Here is a 25,812-nt window from a genome sequence, read left to right on the forward strand (position 1 = left end):
TACACAAACGCAAAGCAGAAAAATGGGCGTGGAAGGCGCCAGCCAAACTGTAGCAGTGGCTTAGTGCTGGGGAATAGAACAGGAAATAGCCACTGGGGAAATAGCCACTGGGGAATAGCACAGGAACTGCAATAGGGGTGGTATGGCCAAAGGGAACTCTGGCTTGGTGTATCATAGCTTACGTGTTACCATGGGAATGCATGCAGTGATACTGGCACAAATAAAAGTCAGCTAAAAGCCAGGACTGTGGGTAGGTGCTAAAAGCAAGAGGTGAAGGATGTTGAAGAAGACTATGAAAGTTCCTTAGAGGGAGAGAGCAAACATTAAGGTCCCAGCGAGAAGCAGGTCCTCAGTGAATAGCAGTTGTTCTTAGAAAAAGGAACCAGACCAACTTAGGAGTGCCGGGTGGGACCTGATCAGACCCTGTGGGTGCCACGGGCACACGGTGCGTGTGTGTGTGCGCGTGTGTGTATGCATGCGGAGAGCCTAGACCAGTACAGTGCTGCAATCTCCACCTCTCCCAACCTCACTCTGCAGGAAACCTGGGCATCTTCCATGCTGTGCCCACGACACTGGGCTTGTGGGCAGCTCCGTCAGTGGTGTTTGTAGTGCTTTGGGGGTTGGTATATGTTTGCAATACACAGTAATTACATTCGTCTTGGGGAACTGGTACATGCACACACCGCATCTTAATTGTTTTTACCCCCCAACCCTCCCCTTCTCCCCTCTCGCCCCATCTCAAGACCCCTTCCTACCTCCTGCTCTACCTCCCAGTTTCCTGTCGTCTCTTTTATGTTTTGCTCTTTATTTATATATTGGGTTTTCATATAAGAGAAACCATGCAATATTTAAGCTTCTGCGTCTGATTTCACTTAGCACTATGGTCCAAGATCCATCCACTTTCCTATGAATGACTCAAATTCACCCTTCATGGCTGAGCAGCACTCCACTGTGTAATGCCGCATTTTCCTTGTATCCACTCATCCGCTGCTGGACACGCAGGCTGCTTCCAAGATTTAACTGTTATGAGTTGTGCTTCTATACACATGGGTATGCGTGTACCACCATGGTATGATGTCTCTAGCTCTTTTGGGAAGACAGCTAACAGGGTCAACAGCTGGGTCAAATGGAATTTCTAGTTTTAGTTTTCTGGAGTTTCTATACTGATTTGCACAGGGGTTGCACTATGTAGTCTACACTCCTGTCAACAACGTAGAAGGGTTCCTTTTCCCCAGCACCCTCGCCGGCCGCCCAGAATTTGTTTCTGTGCTTATAATGGTAACTGATCTTTAGTGGTGCAGTTCTTAAACTCCAAAGACACTATGTGGTATCACCAGGTGCCCTATAAGCCATTTAGGGCTGCACGCAAATTCAGTCTCTATCAGGCCACACTCCACCACTTGGCCTCCGTCTTTAGCTTGTGGAGGCTAAGCCCTTCTGATCAAGGAGAACTACCACACCATAGAGCTCCAGGGCCATGGACTGAGGGCATTTTCTATACAACTCACATAGCAACCTGGAGGTACAATTAGGAAAACCACACTCATCTGCCTGACATCAAAAGGTGGAAAAAGCGTGCTTGGTGCCAAAGCCAGTCCTCCTCCCACTAGCTTTGCCTTCTTCCAGTGAGCAGTATCATCTAGTGCAATGATGGTGAACCTTTCAGAGCTTTCAGTGATATAAGCGGCCCGCTGGGGCACGTGCGCCATAGGTTTGCCTCCACTGTCTAGTGTTTGCAGAGGACAGCATCGACACTACCTCACAGTGCCCTTCCAGCAGTCCGAGCGCATGGGTGCCTGAGAGTGTTGTGGGAAGATCGTGGGGGTCAGACTTTCAACTATGAGCCTATGAAGAAGCCTGAGCAGACCGTCCTTTGGGGAATGGATTATTTGGCCCAATCCTCCTGCCCCAGCCGGCGGGAATATTCTCTCTAAATTCCCTAGTAATCTCTGCTCTGCTACTTGCTTCCTATGGAGACCTCTGGCAAGTCATTTAATCTCTGAGCTCTGCTCCCGGACCTATAAAGGAGGATAGTGACGATGGTGACACCTGCACAGACCGTTAGGTGGCACATGGGAACGTTCAGCCAACATAACACTTCCTGGCCCACCAGCACCCCTGGGACTCCCTCCAATCCAGCTGCAGTGCAGCATTAGAAAACGTTCCTCCAGGTGCACGAGCACTCACAGCTCTCTGCCTGGCCTGTTTCTCTCATTATTAGGCAAAGTAAGGAAATATCTGAGCTCCCTACATAAGCAAATACCGAGGAAGAGAAATGTGTGCACACAGAGCGCTGGGAAAGAATGCCGAACATGAGCAGGCCACAGAGGTGGGGCGACCGGGCAGCCAGGCCCCCCAGCAGGCAAGGACTGTGGCTCCCCTTCGTGCCCTGCTGCCCATCAGTCTCTCAGAAGCTGAAAGCAGAGAGGCTCCCTTGGGCCAGAAACCCTACGGTAGTGCTTAAAGCTCTGCCTTCTGCCACAGGGAGCCCGCTGGACTGAGCCCTGCCCAGACACTGCGCACTGTGAGCCGTGAGCACCCGAAGGCCTCGGACCAGGTGCTCTTGCCTGGCCTCCACCACGAGTGCTTCATGTCCTTGCAGACACCCCTCTGCCCTCCAGTCTCCTTATATGTCAGTCACCTTGCAGGCACCTCCAGTCACCTGCAGCACCTGGACATTTCAAGGATTCTGAGTCAGAGGCAACAAACAGTAGAGAAAGGCCTGGGTACAGGGACAAGCAGCTACAACAGCTTTGGAAGAGGGGACAAAAAGTTTACCAGAGCAGAGGGAAGGACACAGAAGCCTTGAGAGAGCCCCTGGCAGCATGCCCAGTCAGAGCAGCTGCATACGCTGCTCACAGAGTCAGGCAGTGAAAAGCTACAGAGGAGGCACCCCTGTCATGTGCCACCTGCTGCCAGGAGCTGAGGGCACAGCACAGTGCCTGTGCGGGCACGCTCCGGCTACAGGGGCTCTACGCTAACAGGACCATGGCAGTGGCTGGGGGAAGAGGAGCCCCTCTCTGCCTATGAAGGCTGAGGTTGGGGGCTCTCAGCAGAGCAGGGGTCTGCTACAGTGAGAAGCAGTCTGCTGAGCAGTGCAGGAACAAAGAACTGGAAGCGCGTGCAGGTATCATGTCTTATCAAGGGTTTGTGGGAACCAGCAGCACTTTAGTTCAGCTGGTAAGAGGGTACCTGGGGAGGAAGTCAGTGCTGAGGCTGGACAGGGGAACAGGGTATGATCCAAGGAGGCACCCATACCGGGGCAAGGAATTTGGGCCATACCACAAGGGAAGGCTGACAGACCCTCAAACAGGAAGGCCTGGGTGGGGTTCTAAGAGCGAGTGTCAGAGGCTTGCTCTCTCTCAGAATAAATATGGCCATACTAACCACGGTCATTTGCTGGGTGACCCTGAGCAAGCCAACTCAGTCCGCCCATCTATACACCAAAGGACTGGGTCCCTGCTGCTCCCAAAAGTCTACTCTGTCCTGCCATCACAGGTCACTTCTGTGCAGCAAGGACCAAGAGCTCCAGACTGGGGCTACCAGAGAGGGACAAAGCTATGGCTCTCCAAAGATGCCCCAGGAGGACGGAGAGCCTGAAGCTGCAGGGCACTGTGGGAAGTGGTGTGACAGTCACGACCTCCGTGGTGCCATGGAAAGCCAGGCAGGGTTCGGAAAGACTTCCCAGAAGAAGGGCCAGGGCTGACCAGTGGATCTGAAGCGAGCAGGGCCCTCTAGGAGGCCAGAGGGAGAATTGGAGGAGCAGGAATGTCCCCTAGGCCTTCGTACCTGCTACGTGCAGGCAGACAAGAAGGTTCTGCTCTCCCGGAGCTCCCAGTCAAACAAGCAACACCTTGTCTAGGAGTCACTTTCCTGGGGAAGGACGCTTGAGCTATCTGGGGAGATCCGCCAGGGAACCCGCTAGCTGAGCTCAAGCCTGAGAGTGAGGGGACTGCAGCCCCAGCACCGGAGGGCATTCTAACCAGAGGAAAAAGCAAAGCTAAAGGTGCTCACAGCGAAGACCTGAACCCTGGCTGAGAAACCAAAGGTCTTACGGGGGTGCGGCATGGTGTTGGGCAGGATCCAAGTGACATGGCCGCAGTGGGCTGCCGTGAAGAGCCCGGCTTTGCTGTGCTGGGATGCCCCTGGGAGATGTTCTGGCAGGACAGCGTAGGACGGCTGCTGGAGAGCGCAGGGGGAGGGCAGGAGTGGCTGGCCAGGTAGTAGCTGAGAGAAGCAGGCGAAGCTGGGCTACATTTTGGAGGAGAGCCAACGGGACTTATGGGTGGACTAGGGGTGGGGGAGGGCCCTGGATGCCCAGCCAGAGTCTCAGGGCCTGGGATGCTGGCATCCCCAACTAGCGTTGGCTGGACTCTGCCACTGACCGAGAGCCAGGTGCCATTTGCATGCAGCTGCTTCTCTGAGGAAGTGTGCGCAATCTAGGACTCGGAGACCAGCCCAGAGCTGGCAGAGGGCTTCTGGCATTCGAGGTCACCGATGCACACTGGCTCTTACCTGCCCCCTCGAGGGCCAGCTCGCCCATGTCTCCAGCCAGCTTCCGCACACTCACGGCCTCCGAGTCACCCTGGATGTCAGGGACTGCGTTCCGACGGCCCGTCCGGTCACAGGAGATGAAGTCCGAGTAGGAGGACTCGACCTCCATCATGCCCGTCGCATTGCTCTCAGGCCTGTGGAGACAGGAGGGCAGAGGTGAGGCACTGATGTCTTCCGACAAAATGACACATACTCCCCTTTACACCGAAGACAGAGTAGGAAGCATAAAGACATCATAATTCTACACCCAGACAACAATTCTACACCATCAACATCGTCGAGTACCGACATTCAGTCTTCATTCTAAGATTACAGATAAATACAACTTGTTTATCGACATCACGCACCAAGCGCTGGCGAGGTGTGGCAGATGTAGCAATGAAGGAGCCAGCCTGGGTCCCCGCCCACACAGAGCTTGCAGTCCAGGCAATGCCTCCTTGGCTCACACCCCAACCCCTCCCCGGCAGCAACACTCACTTCCTCCCCAGGCGCCCTCTTACCCAGCCACAGAACTTACAGGCTGGAGGCTGCATCAAACTACCAAGTACCTAAGCACTTAGTAGGGCTTCAAGGGAGAATACAGGGTTTTGGAGTGACTGCCAGGATCTGACCCAGCCCAGGGTCCGGAAGTGACATTTGACCTGAGAACCAAAGATGGCTAGGCATTATGCAGATGAAGAGTGAGGGGAAGAGCATCACGAGAGGAGGGGACAGCGGGCGTGGTGGTACACACCTAGCATAACTCAGCCCCTGGGAGGCTAAGGCAGGAGGACTGCCGTGAGTTCAAGGGCTACACAGCGAGACCCTGTCTCCTAAAAAAAAAGAGTGGGAACAACAAGAACAAGAAGTGGGAGCAGCACATGGAGGTTCTGAGGAAGGCGGCATGACGGGCTGGAATATAGCAGGAGAGCACAGGCTGTCCAAGGACACCGCTGGGGTGGGCAAGGCCAGGCCATATCTGACTGCCGGACGCCGAGGGGGTTTCAGGGCAGGTCATGCTTGACCAGCTGTGTACTTTCAAAGCTGGCAAGGGTGTGTGGGTGGAGCTGGGAGGGGAAAGGAGTAAGTCGGGAGGCTCCTGCGGAGTTTGGCTGCAGGAGGACAGCAGTGCTGAGACGCAGAGATTTAATCTGGAGGGGAGATCAACAGGCCTGTGTTGGACTGATGGGAAATCTAGGTTTCTGACACAAGTAAGTACAAGCGGAGAAGTCTGGCTTCCTGAAACCAGGACCAGGAAGAGAGTATTAGGGAAGGAAGGTAGCGGGGAAATTAGGAGGTCTAGTCGGCCATGCTAACTCTGAATTGCTTGTGGGCCTCCAAAGGCAGCGGCAGAATAGGCACATGGACCAAACAGGCTGGACCTCAGGAGAGAGACGGCGAGCAAAGTTATGAAATTAGAAACTATGACGTCCAGGTAGTGGTTAACAGCCTTGGTGGTTGATAATACAGCCTAGAGAGGGAACAGAAGAGAAATGCATAAACAAAAAGGAGCCAGATAATCTAAGAATTATTGGGAGGGCTGGGGATATAGTTCAGTGGTACAGTGCTTGCCTAGCATAAGGCTCTGGGTTCCATTCCCACTGTAAGGAAAAAACAAATTATGTGTTTTATAGCCTACTCTCTGCTGCAAAGATCTTGCCCTTCTCTGGGCCTCAGGTTCCCCAAAATCAAGATGGGGCCACAACTCGGTGAGAGGCAATTCTCCCTAGTTCCAGCAGATGGCGCATACTGCCCATCTTTCTTCTTTCTTAGTTGCCTTCTCCAGAGCCATTGCCCTGGTAAGTGCTCTGGCTTCCTTCTGCTGGTCAGTTTTACCCACCTCTGAAGAAACTGCTCAAAGCTTCAGGACAGGGGAATGGCCTGTTACAATAACGCAATAGCAGCAGCAATCACAATTCATAACGACAATGCCAACGGTAAGAGAAAAAGTACCATTCATCAGGTGCTCATGTTATATACACATCACTTACTTAATGGTCACCACGGCCCTCTGAGGTAGGCCCCTAACTGTGACTCAGAAAGGTCTCAGCAGGCCTGTGGCTCGCAGGCCCAGGCTTTTCCTCCACATCATACCTGCTGCCCACGGGAAGGGTCAGACCCTGAGCAGATTATACAGCCTGTTTCCTCAGCCCTTTTCCTCCAATTAGAATATCAGTCCCACAAGAACAGGGATTTTTCTGGGGTGGGGTACGGATTTTTACCAAATCAAAGTGAAGGGCTTAATCCTGACAGCTGAGCTAACAAACACAGGGTGCTCTGCACCCAGACTCTCCAAACAATGCCTGGTAAAGAACAGGCACCCCATAAATACCCTTTGGATTAAATTTCTATCTCTCCATCCTCAACTCCCACCACCTCTCTGTGGGGATGATGGGGCCACTCCTCCTCAGGAGTGCTAGAAAAGGCCTCCGTCCACCACAGAGCGCTGCACGGCTGTTGCAGCCTGCTATCTCCAGGATCTGACCGTGGGATGGAGTTACAGCTCATCTGACAGGCTAGCCTCGCACTGGAACAGACCCCGGGCTCCAACTTGGCCCTCGCCCTGTCTGACCTCACAAGCTGCCTGGGCAGAAAGCCACCCTCTGGCACACAGTGGGACCAGGGCGAGCTCCAAGCCCAATCCTGGAGACCCGGAGCAGCCAGCACGCACTGGTGTCCCTCCCTGCACCTGGGCACACACCGGTTCCAAGCCTGGGTCTGAGCGGCTCTCCAGCCCAGAGCGCACACATCGTCCCGCTGCGGCCACACACAGATTTTTCCTCACTCACTGTCTGTGCTGTACAGTCAGCAGCAAGTCAGAAAGTAAAAGAACCATCAGAGTTGAAAACTGTGCCCCAAAATGGTCACTCTCAAACCCTGTTACTGACATATAAACTGCCAGGACCTCTCTGGGGAGTGGCTTATTGATGTGTATCAAGAAACTTTAACTTTTAATATCCCTGAGCCACTAAGTCAGTTTATAATAAGTTATTCTAAGGAAGGTGGATGAAGATAAATGTACAAAGATGTTCATCACAGCATTAATAAAACTAGCAAAAGCTGAAGACAGCAAAATGAGTTCTTAAATGGACACGTCACATGCCCTAAGTGGGTATAGAGAACTATATGGAGATATAACTAACTTGTACCAAGTGAAATACCATTCAAGAATTAATGTTTGTAAATATTTTTAAAGACAGGAAAATGTTCACATATATTATTAAATGAAAAAAGATCTCAAGCATACCATTATATGCATATATATTTAAAGTGACAAAATTTTTTTGTTGTTGTTCTTTTGAGATAGGGTCTCCCTACATAATTTAGGATGGCCTTGAACTCACTATGTAGGCCAGGCTGGCCTCAAACTCATGGCAATCCTCCTGCCTCAGCCTCTGGAATGCTGGGATTACAGGCATGTGCCACCATGCCCTGCTAAATTATTATTTTCTAAACTTTTTACAAGGGCCAGGGATATAGCTCAGCGGCATAAGCACTTGCCTGGCAAGCCTGAGGTCATGAGTTTGATTCCCGGTACCAAAAAAAATAAAATAAAATAAGCTTTTTACAGTGAAAGCATTTATGTTATTTATTTATGGTATTTATTTTCCCCAGACAGAACCCAGGGGCTGTGCATGCTAGGCAGGTGCTCTACCACTGAGCCACACTCCCGTCGGTCAGTTGTTTAATTTTTGAGTACATGTGCACAAGGCGTAAAACTCAAGAGAGACAAAAGACACAAGCACTCAGTCTTCTCACCACCCCCCAACACACTCCCTTCTGTGCTTCCAGAGGTAGTCTATGGAACATAGACATTCCCTCCCTCCCATTTGCTTTTATTAAAAAAAAATATATTTTCTACCTTACTTTCTTCATTTAAAAAAAATACCTTGAAACCACTCACAGTGATTATATCAAAACACTGGAAATAAAACCAATGTCCACATAAACTTAAATTTTTCTTTTTATCAGCTGCATGATATTCTATTGTCTCACCACTGTAAAATGATTTAATTACTTCCTTATTGATGAATTTTGGGATTGTGTCCATAAAAGTAAAATTACAATTGATGTGGTGATGCATGTCTATACCCTTAGCACTCTGGGAGGCTGAGGCAGGAAGATCACAAGTTTGAACCCAGCTCAGGTAATTTAGCAACTTAGTGAGACCCTGTTTCAAAATTTAAAAGGGGGTGGGGGATGTGGCTCAGTGTGAAGGTCCTGAGTCCAATCCCCAGTACCACCAAGAAAAAAAGGTAAAATTGGCACATCAAAGGATCGGTGATTTTTTTTTTTTATTGTGGTAAAGTATTGTTGAATTTTCCTCCACAGAAGTTTTTGAATTTCTCTCAGTCCATTTTGTGATGCTAAGACAAAGTATCTGACACTAGGTAATTTGCAAAGAACAGAAATTCCTTTCCTACAGTTCAGGAAGTTGGGAAGTCAAAGATCCAGGTCTGCTCAGGGCTTCCCTCCGCCCCCACCCCCACCCCCACCATGTGGGAGGCAGGAGCAAGGATGGGCGGGTCCTCAGTCAGCCTCTTTGTTATTAGTACACACTTGGGGTACATAACAAAGATGTTCACTGTGGGCAGCTGGTACATGTATATGACACCTCTTCATTCTTTTTCATAAGAGCATGTGATTACCTCTTACAGACGCTGCCCCTTGAATACTATTGCTCCGGCAACACCTGAATTTGGGAAGGCCACCTTCAAACCATGGCTATTCCCCTTAGGTATGTATGAGGAGCACAGTGTTTCACTATTATTCTTACCAATGCCAATGTGCTTGTAATCTAAAAGGTGAAAAACAGCAGCTAGTTGTTTCAGTTTGTATTGCTGTGACCAAAGCAGAACATGAAGAATGTGCATTTCCTTTTCTGTTTCTTTATATATATATACACATTATGTGTGTATATATATATATATAAACATATATAATATATATTATATTTATATATTATTTATATTATATATTTTATGTATTTTTTTTTAGTTTGTTTTTTTTTTTGTTCCAGGAAACAAACTCAGGACCTCATACTTGCCAGGCAGGCGCTGTGCTGCTGAGCTATCTCCCTAGCCCTTTATATAAATAGACAGATACAGCTATAGATATAGGTACAGATATAGGTACAGATATAGATATAGACAGATACAGATATATTTTTCCTTCCCTTTTCTGTTTCTTCAAATCCTTCCCACTTCATAGGTTTTTTCTTACTGATTTGTAGGACTTCTTCAGTCTGATGCTCTCCCAACTGAGCTGGTCCAGCCACTCACAACTTCCTAATATATTAAAGCAATCTTCTGCCTTAAGAGGAGTTGCTCTTTAACTTTATTTTTAGCATTTCTCCCCAAACATAGTTTTATGTTCATACAGCCAAATTGATCCATTTTATGGCTTCTGCATTTTGAAGCATACTTAGAAATGTCTTCCTCACTGAGATTAGCAACGAATTCTTTCATGTATTTCTACTACTTCTACGGCTTCATTTTTCATATTTAAATCTTTGATTGTTCTGCTATAAGGTATGAACCACTTTAATTTTTTTCCACCTATCTCAAAATCATTTGTGGAAGAACCAATCGTTTCCTCATTGTTTGAAAACTTACCATTATTATACACGAAATTGTGTATCTGGGTCTGTTTCTAAACCTTTTAGTCTCTTAAGCTGGTCACATGTCCGTGAGTCATGTTTTTGTCTTGTTTTGCAATGCTGGAGATAACACAGAGCGTCTCTCATATGTCAGCCACTCTATCACTCAGCCACATCCCCATCCCTAACATCATTTTATATTATATATATGAGTTTTATGCTTTTTAATTTCTTTAATAAGCCTCCTCCCATGAAGGCAAGCACTGTGCTATCTTTTGTTGCCCAATGTATCCTGAAGTGCTAGGCCAATGCCTGACACATGCACACTTCACACTTACTAAATAAACAACAAATTGATGTGTGAGTCCTGCTTCTGACCAGCAGGGCTAGATCCTTCCACATGTTCTCTCATGTAACTCTTAATGCACATTATGAGTAGGACTACTATAATCCCAATTTTGAACGAGGAAGCTGAGGCTTAGAGAGTGAAGTAATTTATATAATACCTTTTTCCTCCTAAATCAACACCTGGAGTAGCAGAATACCCCCTAATAACACCCTTTGCTCCCTTCTGAGGTGTCTCTTCATTGCCCTACACATTTCATCCTCTTGTGATATCACCTTCCGCTCATTCAACATTGATTCTCTCATTGTGGAGATGCAGACATCCAACAGGAGAATAAAGGACAGAATTAGAATTACCTCCCTCTCCTACAGTACTTTCACTCCTTCTTTCTCTTAGTCAAAATTCTGCTTCATGGGGCATCACAATCCCCAACTTGAAATTATACTATAAAGCTACTGTGATAAAAACAGCATGGTACTGGCAAAAAAAAAACCCAGCATGGTACTGGCAAAAAAAAAAAACAGCACTGAAGATCAATGGTACAGAAACAACTCCAGACATATTTAGCCACCTTATCTTTGACAAAGGTGCCAAACACATTCACTGGTAGAAAGATAGCCTATTTAATAAATGGTGCTGCAAAAACAGGCTCTGCATGTGAGAAAGATTAAAGTTGGACCCATATCTTTTTCACCATGCACTAAACTAAATTTGAAATAGATCAAAGATCTAAATATTAAAACAAAGACGTTAAATCTGCTGGAATATAGAATAGGTAAAACTCTTGAAGACAATGAGGTAGGCAAAGACTTTATGAATAAAAGCCCAATCACACAGGGAACTATCAGAAAGAATCAACAACTGGGATCTCATCTTATTAAAAAGCTTTTGCACAGCAAGAGAAACCACCAACAGAGTAAAGAGACAACCCAAAATGGGAAAAAATGTTTGCCAGCTGCTCCTCAGACAAAGGGTTACTATCGAGAATATATGCAGAACTAAAAAAAAAAATCAGAACTCCCAAATTTAAAGACCCAATCCAAAAATGAGCATCTGAGATGAATACACACTTCTCAGATGAAGAAATACAAACAGCAAATAAATATATGAAAAAATGTTCAATATCATTGGTCATTCAAGAGATGCAAATTAAAACAGCACTGAGATTCCCTCTCACCCCAGAAAAAATGGTTATTATCAAGAAACCAACCAATAATAAATGCTGGAGGGGCTGTGGGGAAAAAGGAACCCTTCTCCACAGTTGGTGGGAGTGTAGACTGGCACAAGCACTGTGGAAATCAGTGTGGGGAGTCCTCAAAAACTTCAAAAGCTATTCCCCTGCTGGGTATCTTCCCAGAAGAATTACAAACATCATACTACAGTGATATCTGTGCACCTATGTTTATAGCAACACAATTTGTAATAGTTAGATCTTGGATATAATACAAGTGCCCATCAAATGAGCAATGGATAAAAAAATGTGGTCTTTTTATACACTGGAGTACTACTCAGACATAAAGAAGGTTAAACTGGAGACTTTTATAGGTAAATGGATACAACTTGAGACCATATTCCTACGTGAAATAAACCAGATGCACACATGTAAACATCATATTGTCTCCCTAGTGTGAGAAGCTAAAAGAGTAAAGATCCAAAATGTACAATAAATATTGTAAAATGGGAAGAAACTTCAAAAGGACAGAGAAATTGGGATGGGGAATGGAGAAAAGAAGAGAAAACAAACAAACAAACAAACAAAAATATATATATATATAATATAATTAAGATAGTTATACTACTAATTTCTCTTGGTTCATTGAAAAAAAAGGTTTTGTGCTTATTTGGACAATTTAATGCCTACATCTTATATTCTGAGTAACTAATTTAAAGATAACAATACATAATGTATTAACCATTGTTACCCTCCTACTAACTTGTTTTGAAATTTTGGTTTTTTTTCTCTTTAAAATTTAAAAAAGAAAAAAACAACTTTTCACAAGCCACTGCCCAAGTCAAAACCGTGAGAGCCTCAGCTCATGCCTTGCCTCAGCTTCTTCCCCTCAAGAGGCACCCTGCACCTCAGGCTCCATCACCAGCTTCAATCTTCCCTCTCCAAAATGCGGCAGCCCCACCCCTGTTCTCTCCACGAAGCCCGGCCCTGGTTACTTATTATCTCTACCAGCTCTGCCTGGCCCAAGACTACCTTTTCTCATCTGGTCTTCTTACCTCTAGACCGCTCAACTGTTTCCTACTTCTCCCACCCTCACCTTCATCCGCAACGCACCCTCAGGCCCTCTACCTTCCCTTTGCAAGGGGGGGATTTACAAACGGCAATCAGCTCACTCATGCCCAGCTCAAAAATCTCCAGTGATTAAAAAGGTCGAGGCAGAGTCAGGCATGGTGGTGCACGCCTGTAATCTGAGCACTGAGGGGCGGAGGCAGGAGGATCACTGCAAGTTCAAGTCCAGCCTGGGCTACATAGTGAGTTCGAGGCCTGCCCAAACTACAGAGTGAGACCCAAAAAAAAAATAAGTTCTAAATACATAATTATTTGTCTGTCTGAACTCCTGGGTTTCCCATCTCTTCTCTCCTGAGTTCTGAGTCTCGCTGTTTATATCCCATGGCCTGTCACGTATCTCCAGTCAGGAGGCAGTTCTGATGAATTTGGAAATATCACAGGGCCTGGCCTACAGCAGATGCTCAGGAAATAGTTGTTCAATTAACAAAAAGTTTGTAGTAGAACGTAACTGAAAGGGATCCCACAGCTCACCTAGACAATCACTGCAGTTGGTGAAATGGAGGCTCAGAAAGGAAAATTGCCTTGTCCAAGGTTCCTGAACCCCGGGATCCAAACTCCGGCCCAGAGATCCTTCTCCCATTCCACACTGGCCTCTTAGAGGACAGGGGTGACATCACAGACCTCTGAGGCAGGGGCTGCACTGTGGCGGACGGTACCTAGTGCTGCAATACAATCCAGTTTCCCCGCTTACTAGCTGTGAGTCCGGACAACTTCCTTCACTGTAGCACCTTGGGAACAACAGTAACAGCTCACATTCATGGGGCTGCTGGGAAGATCCAAGGAGACAACGATGCTTAAACGGCTGGCTAAGTTACACAGAATGTTAGACGTACACAATAAAGCATTAGCACGGTCCATTTGTGGGGTGAGTTATCAGTAAAACTTTCCTTTGGGCATTTCTTTTAACTCCATCTTTTTTTATTCTGTGTTTACTGTTGCTATAGGAGTCCCAAACCTATACCTCCTTCTGTCTTTTCTGTTACTAAGTAGAACGTAAGATCCACAACAGTGGTGACCCTGGCTGGCATGAGTACTGTAATGCCTGAAAAGTCCAGAACACAGCTGAAGTTTAACACCTATCTGATGAATCAGTGAATGGTAAGTGCTCTAGATTGCAAGGCAGGAGGTGCAAAGGATGTGCATCCCTGCATCACAGAGCCGCCAAAGGTCTGGTTCCCATAGTACCTTCGTCTTTCCCAGTTTCCTCCCCACCCCATCTGAATAATGAAAGTTGAAATGCAATCTCTACATCTCTTCCAGTAATAACATTTCATTCATTCCTTGTCTACTGAGCACCCTCTAAATGCCAGGCACTATGCCAGGCATGAAATGTACTCATTGGAGGCAAAATAAGACATTTACAATCTGACACAAGAAAAAGGTATTGACCAAGTTAACTAGTCTTTCATGGCATATTATGGTAGGTGCTATGCAAGTAGAGGGTTCAGTTCAAAGTGCTACGTCAGGAAAGGCTTCCATGAGGAGGTGGGTCTGGAATAAAATCACAGAAAAAGTGGGCAGAGCATGTTCCAGGCAGAGCTAACAGCCAATCCAAGTCCAAAATCTCCCATCTAACATCTATCTCAGATTGAGTTCTACAGGATGCTAAAGAATGAGGCTTGCCTGGTGCAGTTGCACACACCTGTAACTCCAGCACTTGGTAGGCTGAGGCAGGAGGATTATCATGAGTTCAAGGCCAGCCTGGGCTACCTAGCAAGACCCTGTATCAAAAAAAAAAGAAGCAGCTCTTCCTCGTCCCTGGGAGGTTTGGGGCCTTTGTGAAGTCTGCATGCTTGTAAGGCATGTGACTGAACACTCAGGATGGGAGGGAGGACCCTAAACTGGGAGAGAGGAGCTTATTTATATAGGCTGGCCCCAGGCCTCTCTGGCCAGGGTCAGAGGCTATAGCAGCAGCAGGTGCTTGACCTGGGCATGTCAGGTTTCCCCACAGGAAGCCACTTCTCCCTTGGGGTTTTATCATTCTCCCCAGCTTGTAAAGCGAAGAGCCCACAGGCTCTGCCAAGAGCTACATGGTCTGTTCCAAGTCTGCAGCTATTAGTCCTCATCCGTTAGGCAGATTCCATTACAGCTCCAAATTATTTTCCAAATATACTTGAAAGGTCAATTTCCTGTCTTTTTCTTTTTAAAATACTAAATATTTGCAGAAAGCATGCAAAAAGCAAACAGACTTTGCAGAGGACACGGAACGTAAGAGCGAGACTTGGCCCCACGGGAAAGGCTCTTTGGGGATCAGCACAGTGCTCTGCGAGGTTTCTCTGAGGAAAGCAAGGATGGCGGACACCTGACGAAAATGCTAAGGTCTACTGAACCAGCATTCTTTCCCCTGAGTCACTGAGCAGCACTTCTCTCTGTGACAAGCCAGAACCAGACTGGCACTGCAATGAGCAGAAAAGGCAGGGCCCAAATTGAGCACTCTCTGAGAAGCAGGAAGGGGCAGGGTCACTAGCGGCACCAAGGCTTAGAGTTTTAGGGATGTGACAGCTGCAGTATCACCAGCGAGGAGCCTGTCTCTTGCCACACAGAGCCTGCTGTCCATTTAAGGAGTAGTCCCGGCTGAGGCTTTGTTTAGAGACAGAGAGCCAGGCTGCGCCCGTTGTGTCCAGAGGGCTCAGACCCCCACCAGCCTGGGCAAAGGTGGCGCTGAGACCTGCTTTGGGAGGTGGCGTGGTAAGAAGGAAAGAGCAGGGTGCTGGAGCCAGACAAAGTCCCAGTGACTTTCACACTGCCAGGCCGCAGGGACACTTTTCTGGCCTCTCCCAATTGCCTTCTCAAACTACTTTCCTCCTGGGGCTTCTAGGGATCACAACCCCTGGGCCTCCCTCCAACCTCTCTAGCAGCTCCAGACAGGCGCCTGCCCTGCTGGGTCCTTTATGTTAGAGTCCCTCCCCTAGGATCCCAGTCCTATTCCATATTTGCTCCCGAGAGGTTTTCATCTTTTCCCTTATATAGTATTTGCCCAGCACCCCCAAAGCCCCAAGCCTCTCTGCAGAGCTCTGGCTTTGCGAGCTGCACTGCCCACTTTGTGGTGTTAGCATTGCAGACTTCAAGTGTCCGCTCACCAGCCCGCTTCTGCCCAGCCTTTCCCAGCTCAGGGAAGGTGCCAGCATCTGTCCAGGCTGTTAGGGATGCGGACCTGGAGCCACTCTTAATCCTCCTCCTCTTCTACCACTCACATACAATTCCTCATCGGGTCTTTTATTTCTGCTTAGAGCTTGCTTTGCCCACCTGCTCCTCCATGTGCACTGCTGGGCTGTCACGGCTCACCCGGGCCCCTGCAGAAACCCTCACTGTGGCCCTGTTCCCTCTCCCCCAACCCAAGGCTGGCTTCCACACAGCCGGAGTAATGCTTGCACGACAGACACCGGGCCACGGATTCCCGTTTCTCTCCCCTCTGACGCTTTCCATTCCAAACTGAGCAGGATCCAGATCTGACCCTCACTTCCTCTACAACCTTTCCTCTCATTTCCATTCTCTTCTTGGCCCATTCTGCTCTGCCCACACTGGCCTCTCATTAATTCCTCAAACCTAATTTAAGTCTTGACCTCAAGGCCTCTACTTGACTATTCGCTTTGCCTGCCACAGTCTCTGCCCGCTGCTCTCTACAGAGCCTTTAAGTGGACTGGCAGAATCCTGGCCTTGGGTTTTCAAATGTTCCTGCTCTGAAACCTATAAGGCAGAAGGCTTCCAGTAACTCGGCACCCACCACACATATCAAGAAAGCCAGGGCTCAGCTGTCTGAAGGCGAAAGTGATGTGGTAGACACAGCAAGGGCTTTAGAGTTTCACCTCTTTACCTACAGCCGGACCATGTGGTTGCTAAGCAGCTTACCCGTGGCCTTAAACATGAATGTAAGAATTAACCAGAACCCACGTTTATGGAGGCCTTACTGCATTGCAGGCTGTACCAAGCATCTTATAGACACTATCTCTTTTAATTTTATACTAGCACTAAGAAAAAGAAACTATCCTTATTACTGTTTCACAGAACAAGCAGCTGAGGCCCAGAGAGGTCAGCAATGTGTTCAAAGTCATATGTCTAAAATGTGGAGCCGGACCAAGCCTGCACTCTTTGGCTGTAAAGCATGGAGATGAATTTTCATCGTGTCTGGCACTGATCTAGTAAGAGTGTGTTAAAAAGGCCATTCTTTTTGCTGTATTTTTCCCACCCCACTACCTTCAGTGCCCAGCCTCACTATAGAACATTTCTTTTTTCTTTCTTCTTTTTTTAAGATAGGATGTTGCTATGTAGTTCCGGATGGCTTTCAACTCACTGTGTAGCCCAGGCTGGCCTCGAACTCACCACGGTCCCCTGCCTCGCCTCCCAAGTGCTGGGATTGCAGGTGTGCACCACCACGCCCAGCTACGTAAAGCATTTGTGAAGGGAGCATTATGAAGCATATCTGCAAGGAAGCGAGGAAATCCCAAGAGAACACTATACTATGCTGGCCAAAACAAACACCCAGATTCATTTTACACATGCTCAAGCAAAATTCTGTTTTGGATTTTCAGCTGGAGGTAAAATGCTTCAGAGTTTTGTGGCCAAATTCTATTTTTTGGAATCGAACTTTACCGTTATAGTGAAAACAATTTCTTTGTGGTAAAAGTCTTAAACTTCTCATCCCCTCAGCACCGATAGCTTGTCCTGGGTCAGGGCAGTGCTACTGCTTCATGAAGAGCTGGGAACTGGAAATGTGACACAAACTCTCTAACCTGTGAGAGTCTATGCTTCTGTGGAGGTCTCTGGACCAAGTACAACAATCCAACTGGACTGCTGCTTGATGGCCAGCATGTGGGTCTCCCTGGCCTCCTGCCGTTTATGCATTACCTAAGTTCAGTGTAGGCTCAGCTACAAAGCAAGGTTCCCAAGAGCGGCAGCCTCCATCTGCTGGGAAAGGAGAGGCAGGAAGGGAGAGTGAGGTCACTTCCGAGCAGGCTGCCAAAGGTCCAGGGTCTGAGTTGAGCTCCAGCTCTGCCAATGCAGGCTGGGTGCTCTGGGCATGGCTCTTCCCCTCTAACCTCAAGGGTCTCAAGGTGCATGAGGGGTAAACGGGTCCTCTGTGTGGTGGTTTTGAAACATATCTCCAAATTCTTTGACCTGCCGCCTGCCAAGAGAGGAGTCTAATTTGAATACTCTTGAATGAGCTGGCCTTAGTGACTAATAACTTTTTTCCCTGTGGTGCTGGGAAAGGAAAACAGAGCCTTACACACATTAGGAAAGTATCCTGCCACGGAGCTGTGTCCACAACCCCTGACGAACTTCTAACAAATTAAACACAACATAAGTGATACTGTGTGATTTCTAAAATGAAGTTAGAAGGGGTCATACAGTTTCTACCTGGTTCTCTCAAAGGACACCTGGCTTTGAAGCTTGAACATGTAGAAATCTGAGGCTGCCAGGCTGTGAGGAAGTCCAGCCTAGCCCACGAAGTGACCACACGCGGAGGGCCTGAGCTGGGATGTAGTGAGACATAGCTGGCTGCTTCTGGGTAAGCGCCTTGCTGCTCCCATTCCAGTTAGCACCTAACCGCAACTGCACAGAGATCCAGGCCAAAATTCCCCAGCCAAGCTGTCTGCAAACACCTGAGCCACAAAAAACATGAAAGACAATACAGTAAACTATTGCTGCTGTTTTACACTACTAAGTATTGGGGGTGATGTGTTATGCAGCAGTGGATAACTAGAGCAATCTCTATTTACTTCCAGCTCAGGGCCTCCTCTCTAGTTCTTCTAGAATTCTATAAAAAGCATCCCCTAAAATACATCATGGAGAATGAGATGAAGCGAGACATTATCTTTACAATATTCGTTCATTCAACAAAACCTTACTGATCACTCAGTGTGTACCAGGCTTGGGACTAGACACCCCAGATACAAAAACAAGAAGACAATCATGTTCTTAAGAGAAGCTCATGGTCTAGTGAGGGAGGCAGACCCAGACAGAAATCCTTAACTCTTCTTGAGTGGTGGCAATGGGGAAATGTAACGGAATTACCAAAATCACTGAGAATACTTTTGAACTTAACACCTTGCTTCTTTAGCAATCTATTAATGACAGGTGGGAGATGGGGCACATGTAAGCACCAGCCCATGATCATGGCCCTTGTCGGCCTGTCTCCTGATGGGGACTATCACACCCTACACAGCCAAATATAGGGACCATTCAGTATTCTGTATGTAAACCTTTAAAATCTCTAAAAATTCTTTATAAAAGTAGTAGCTAGTGACAAGCCATAGTAAAAATATGCACAATATAGAGTAGGGGCTCAGGAGCCTGGACATTCAGGTAATTTTAAGGAAATTATACCCTCCCTCCCCCTTTCTTTATATTGTTTGGTAGTGAACAAGACAGACTCCATCCTCATGAAGCTCACATTGCTAGTGAAGAGACACATACCAACCAACAAACAAAATAGCAGGTGGCCAAAGTGCTACAAGGCAAGACAGGGGAGCAGCTTTTTCTACAGAGAGGCTGGGGAGCCGCTCTGAAAGTCCATGGCGACACCAGTGCAGAGAACTGAGGAAGTAAGTGGGTACACCCAGTGTCCAGAACGATGAACAAGAAAGGCACAAGGCTGGGAGCAGTGAGTGGGCAAAAGGGGTGAGAGAGAGGATTGATGGGGACTGGGCAGAACTTCCAGGGTCTTGGAAGGCTTGGACAGACTGAATTTTGCTGTGATTTTCATCTGACCCTTTCACTGGCATTTCCAAATACGCACTGTAATGCTGCCCTTCCAGGCTGATTTTCAGAGGCTCTCCTAGAGAATAGTAAGTGACACCTCAGAGGCCGAGAGGGAGCTCACAGGCAGACAGTGTGCCCACAGGCAGTTTCAGCAGGGGCTGGGGCCTTCTGGTCAAGTTCTAGTGTTCTTCCCTCTGCCACATAGAAGAAGAGTTCAGAATACAGAAAACAGCATATACAAAAATAATAATTAACCACCTCCTCTGGAACTTGGAAGAGCAATGTTTATAGGCCAGGGACTGTCACGACTTCAGCAGTGTAGATGGCCCACTTTAGCATAGTTTACACAAAATCCCCAAGCCTTGCTTTGGCATTCCAGCCTATCCCCAACCTCCAGACAGTAGGCCCTTCTTGGGAATGATGGTCCACGGAAACACAAGTTCAGTAGAAATAAGCATACGATGACTTAATGAACCTATCAACCAACAAAGTAAGACCCTCAGTACTTTCAAGCCAATGATTAAAATAATCACCCAAGGACTAGAACACAGCTCAGCAGTGGAGCACTTGCTTAGCTTACACAAAACCCTGCATTTGATCCCGAGTACCTCAAAACAAACAAGCAAACAAAAAGGCAAAATATATGAGTCCTGGCTCCTGATCAAATACATGACAGTGGCAATAATAAAATAAAACTTCTTTAAGATTTAAGAAAAATAAATTAAGACAGGCTCCCACTTGTGGTGACAGATGCTCTCTATGCATCACCTCACTTAAGCTTCACAAGAGCTGTGAACTCAGACCCCTTTCTCATGTAGCCAGGACAAACTGGAGCCTGGATTTACACTGGAGGACCAGACGGCTGCTAGGCCCAAGGCCTCAATGGCGATGTTCTCTGTGGCTCCGGGAATCAGAGGAAGAGGGAGCCCTTGGGAAATGGGAGTTTAAAGGGGTTGATGTGGCAGGAGGCAACTGCTGGGGACAAGAGGGTCCACTGGGTTTTTACCTAACCTGTCCCCACCTAGTCACTCGACCTGTTAAAAGAGTTGTGCTCTAGCACTGAGAATTAACAGAATACCTCTTCCTTCTGTCAGCCATTCTTTAGACATTACTAAGTAGGTATTCTTTTTAGCAATGACCCTGAAGGTTCCTTTTAGAGATACTGAATGACTTAATAATCCTCAAGGCAGAAAGCCCAGGGCTGAGAAGTGCTGGGATCACAGAAGGTTCTCCAACCGGCTAGTGACTGACCAGGGCTCAAACTTGTGTTTCCTCATTCCTGACTCACTGCACATTCCCTAAGGTGATGTATCCTAGGGATGGTTTTTCCCTGATGTGGATGACACTGTATCTGTCTCATCTTACCAGAGGACTGTACTGTTACCAAACTTCCTGTACCTGTGGCTTTGCTCTGCTCAAGCGGCTATACCCATGTGAGTGGAATACGTGTTACCAATCTGAGGTAAGCTTCAGTGAGTCACTGAGCACCTGGCACGCTACCTGGTATACAGAACCTAGCAAGTGTTTTCTAAAAGAAAGAATGAACAAATGACTCAGGAGAGATATACAGCAGCTCTGCTAACATGAAAAAGCTCAAGAGAGCCTGAACTCCAGGCATCTGACAGGATCCCCTGCATGCTGTTGCCTGAATTTCAGACAGTGACACACGTAGGTAACTACAACGTAAGTGCCCTTCACAGTGACAACTGCAGCAAGACAGAGAGAACCAAAGCCAGAGATTCAGATGACAGAAAGAGGATCCTGTGCTGCACTTCCACTGGTTCTGATGCCAGTGGAGAAACGCAGCCCCATGAAACCAGCATCATCTTACAGGGATCACTGAGAAGAGCCAACCTGACAGGAAACACTGACAAGTGGAAATTACTGTGAAAAAACCCTGCCTCCTGCCTCCTGCCTCTGTCAACCCCCAATTGATGCATATCAGAAACATGCTTGTAGCTTCTTAGCTAATAAAGCCATTTATAAAATACATTAGAGTTGAATTTCATTTGCCTAATTATTCCCTGGGAAATGACATACTCCACAGCGCCAAGACACCCACCCACACTACTACTCTTTAAGTGTCAAAGCCTCATCTGGAGACAGAAGGTAGATTAGCGGTTGCCTAGGACTAGGGAGAGGTGGGGGATTGGAAAGATGATGGCTAAAGGATGTGGGGTTTCTTTGTGGGTGATGAAAACATTCTAAAATCCTGGTGATGGGTGCACTCTGCATATCTTGAAGACCGCCGAACTGTACACTTTAAATGAGTGAACTGTGTGGTATGTGAATCCTATCTCAATAAAGCTGTTTAAAAAAACCTTATCTGAATGACAATGGAGAGAAAATCTTCTCATGCATTATGCTAATGCATTAATGCACTACCCACTAATCTTTCCTTAATGATTTCACATCACTACTATGAACATGGTTTTCCCTACCAGCTGTAACACCACAGCAATGCTCTCAGTATTACAACAGACAGGGCTGTAGGCCCCACATGAAATAGCCCCATACACGTATTTCTGCTTTATTTTCTCCTAAAAAGCCCTTTACTTTCACCCTAAGGCTTGGAAATTAAATTCACATGTTTCACTCAAATACCACTGAGTGATTTATTGGCTGGGTATACTCAAGCTTTGTATGCCTCAGTTTCTCCATATGTAAAATAAGAGTATCAACCTTACTGGGGCATTTTGAGGATTAATTAAGATAACATGCGTAAGGCATTTAACAGTGCTCTTGGCTGTGATAAGGCAGACTGAACTTGTCTCCACACTGTTCTTCCTGTGTCAGTGTTGCTGCCCATAGCAGCCTTTCTCTGGACTCAGAAACCAGAAACCCTGCACAGCACTCAGAGAACGTTGAGTGTTCAGTGAGATGAAACAGAAGCTGGGTGGTACAGTTTCACGACGGGACTTTGGCACATCCCAAAGGACAGCTGTGAGCTTCAACAATACTAGGGAATTTATCTCACCTCGCCCTTAAACAGAATCACTGAGAAGCCTGGTGTGGTCTCCCAAGATCCTGCTACCTGGGAGGCCACTGTCCAAGGGGACATAGTGGCCCGTAACACTTTTGGATTCTCTCCAGCCTAGTGGTTCTCAAACTTCAAAGGTTACAGACACAGCTGAAAATCTGAGAAAAGTTATGGACACTCTGCCCAGGAAGTGCACAAGTCCATGTGTACACACAGAGCTCTGCCTGTGACTAATCTTAAGGTTAGAAGCTACAGCTCTAGGACGTGCATGACCTCTGCACTCTTAGATCCAGAGGCTCTATACCTCAACACCCCCACAGCAGCTGGGACAGAAGGCATGCCCTCCTCAGCTGGCCCTGGCCAGAAAAACAGCCCTGGGAGCTGGCGGCTTCATCCTAGTCACTGTGAACATCTGCCTCCAGGGGGTTCCCAGGGGCCCTCAGTCAGAACAGGATGCAAGCCTGGTGGCTTGGGAAGATACTATAGGGCAAGGCACAGAGACCTTGCTGATAAGCAGCCAGGGAATTTCAAACTCAAGGCAGCTTCCTGCCAATGAGACCCTGGCTGTGCCAACCAAGAAGAGGAATCTCAGCAGTAGGACTGGAGGCAAGGTAGCATGTGTCTTAGTTACTTTTCTCATTGCTGAGACAAAATACCCGACGCCCAAAGTTATAGGGAGAAAGGTTTATTTAGCTCACAGTCTGTAGAGGTTTCAGTCCATAATTGCTGGCTCCAAGGCAGGGTAGCACATAGCAGATAGGCATCAGAAAGGAAAAACAGTTCATGGTGGGCAGAAGGTAGCAAAGCAAGCAAGGAACAAGACAAGGCTCTTTTTGTCCCTTACAGTGTATCAAGGCTACTGGAATTAGGGCAGTAACAAAACCAACCAGTGGGCTGATTTCATAATCACCCATCCTTAATCGTAGCATTGCACCGTGAATCAATCACACATTTTAGTTTCAGCCACCTCTGAAAAAGCTCCACCTATGACTGCATGAGGATTTGGAGGGTCATCTAGACACAAGCCATAATAGTGGGCAAGAGAGAATTCAAAGGAACTGAAAATTCTCACAAATCCTGGCGCCACTAGGACTTGGACAGAGAAAGAAAGGTTGGAGGTTCTGCCCCAATTATAAGGAAGTGGAGCTGACAGACATGAGGAATGAACTGTGGATCAGAGGACACTTGAATCACGGTTTCATCATCACTAACTGCAACACTAAGCACATCACTCTGTATTTCTAAGCCCTGGTTTCTTTATATGTAAAATAGAGATCCGAATAATCCCTAAGTCTGTGAGCACTATGAGACTAAAGAACATAATGCATAATTTGAGTCTTTTCCTTCTAGGAAGCTAGAGAGGTAAAGAATGGAGAAAGTGTAAGATTTAAAAGCTTACTGCAGACTTACATGAGGTGGATTCAAACCACTACCTGATTAATGAAAGATTTTAAACCTCAAGTTCCTCGTTTACGAAATGGGACAATAATATTTTCTCTGTGAAAGGCTGTGTTAGGATTAGAATTAATAAATGCATAGTGCCAGGCTCAGACAAGATGCTCAATAAAAGGTAGGAGTTACTATTATTGGAAAATTCAAGAAGTAGCTTTGGTGCGCTGTACATGATGGTACACACCTGAAGTCCCAGCACTCTGGCAGGCTGAGACAAGGGTACTGCAAGTATGAGTTCAGCCTGTGCAGGGCAGCAACTTAGCAAGACCCTGTCTCAAGTAAAAAATAAATAAAAAGGGCTGGGGGTAAAGCTTGTGCAAAGACTCTGGATTCAATCTCCAGTACAAAAGAAAGGAGAAAGAGGGAGAGGGGAAAAGGAGGAGAGGGGGAGGAGGGAGGGAGAGAGGAGGAGAAGGGGAGAGGGAAAGAGGGATCTTCCCAGTTCACTTAGAGCCATAAATCAAACCCTGAGCTACTGGGTCAGCTCAAGGAATATGGCTTGTATTTTTACCATATAAATAAGTGCTCTTACACCAAGCACAGGGATAAAAGTATATCTAATGGCTAACTAGGTAGCTATTGGTTTTTGGTTTGTTTGCTTTTTTATTTTTGGCAGTACTAGGCTTTTACACTGGGCTACAACCCCACCCCTTTTTAAAATTTTAAGACAGGGTTTTGCTAAGTCACTAAGTTGCCCAGGCTGGGCTTGAACTTGCAATCCTCCTGCCTCAGCCTCCTTGAGTGCTGGAATTACAGGTGTTTGCCACCATGCCTGGCTGATTTTTAAAAATTTTTAAGCCTTATTGAGTAAAAACTGTATATATGCAAGGTATACAATGTAATGCATTGGTATCTGTATATGTTGAGAAATGGTTATCATAATCAAGCAAATGAATATACCTATCACTTCACATAGTTACTTTTTGTGGCACAAATATTTAAGATCTACTCTCTTTGCAAATGTCAAGTGTAATGTTATATAGTATACATTAAGTCTCCAAAAGTTATTCATCTTATGACTGCAAGTTTGTAGTTTGCAAACTTTGACTAATTTCCCATTTCCCAATCCCCTAGCCAGTAACTACATTTCCATTCTGTTTCTACTATGTAGTACAATTAGGTAGTATTTCTCTTTCTGTGCCTGGCTTATTTCACACAGGATAATAATGCCTTCCATGCTCACCCACATTGCTGCAAATGCCAGGATTTCCTTCTTTGTAAAGATATTTTATTTAAAGGCTAAATAATATTCCATTGTCTATACTGTACACAACATTTTTTATCCATCTATCTACACATAGGTTGTTGTTCCCATACTGTGGTTATTGTGGTTAATACTGTAATGAACATGTATGCAGGTATCTCAAGATGGTGATTTGATTTCATTTAGATAAATAACCAGAAGTAAGCTGGGTGTGGTGGCACAAGCCTGTAATCCAAGCACTCAGGAGGCTGAGGCAGAATTGCCATGAGTTTAAAGCTGACCTGGGCTATGTAGTGAACTCAAGGCCAGCCTGTACTATCCTTCTCAAAAAAAAAGGGAAAAAAAAAGCCAGAAGTAGGATTTCTGGATCATATAGTAGTTCTATTTTTAATTTGAAGAACCTCAATCCTGTACTAATCAGTATTCCCACCAACAATGAACAAGGTTCCCGCTGGGGATATAGCTCAGTGGCATAGGCACCTGCCTGGCAAGTGCAAGGTCGTGAGTTTGATCCCTGGTACCACAAGAAAAAAAAAAAGAGCAAGGTTCCCTTTCTCTGTTTCCACCTCAACATTTATCTTTTGTTTTTTGGTAGCATGATTCTCTTTGGGGGTTGGAGTTTTTTTTCTGCTTTTTTTTAGGGGGGGGTTGGTTTTTTTGAGACAGGGTCTCACTACGTAGTTCAGGCTGGTCTTAAACT

The 25,812-nt window shown here is 46.5% G+C and overlaps 1 protein-coding gene across 2 annotated transcripts in view; it reads right to left on the minus strand.

Moving 5' to 3' along the window:
* The window catches only part of Pkig (protein kinase (cAMP-dependent, catalytic) inhibitor gamma), a 100,773-nt gene that overhangs the window by 906 nt on the left and 74,055 nt on the right, over positions 1-25,812 (minus strand). The window contains exons 1-2 of one of the 2 annotated variants that reach the window (XM_005392468.2): positions 18,133-18,305; positions 4,516-4,688 (exon numbers count right to left, since the gene is read on the minus strand). In XM_005392468.2, coding sequence (XP_005392525.1) covers positions 4,516-4,688; positions 18,133-18,173 — 214 coding nt within the window. In that variant the 5' untranslated portion in view covers positions 18,174-18,305. Of the gene's footprint in view, positions 1-4,515; positions 4,689-18,132; positions 18,306-25,812 lie in introns of those variants that run through there. The other variant, XM_005392470.2, reaches the window with a different exon arrangement.

The sequence above is a fragment of the Chinchilla lanigera genome, unplaced genomic scaffold (assembly GCF_000276665.1).
Source record: "Chinchilla lanigera isolate Chin_1 unplaced genomic scaffold, ChiLan1.0 scaffold00044, whole genome shotgun sequence".
NCBI classification, from domain to species: domain Eukaryota; kingdom Metazoa; phylum Chordata; class Mammalia; order Rodentia; family Chinchillidae; genus Chinchilla; species Chinchilla lanigera.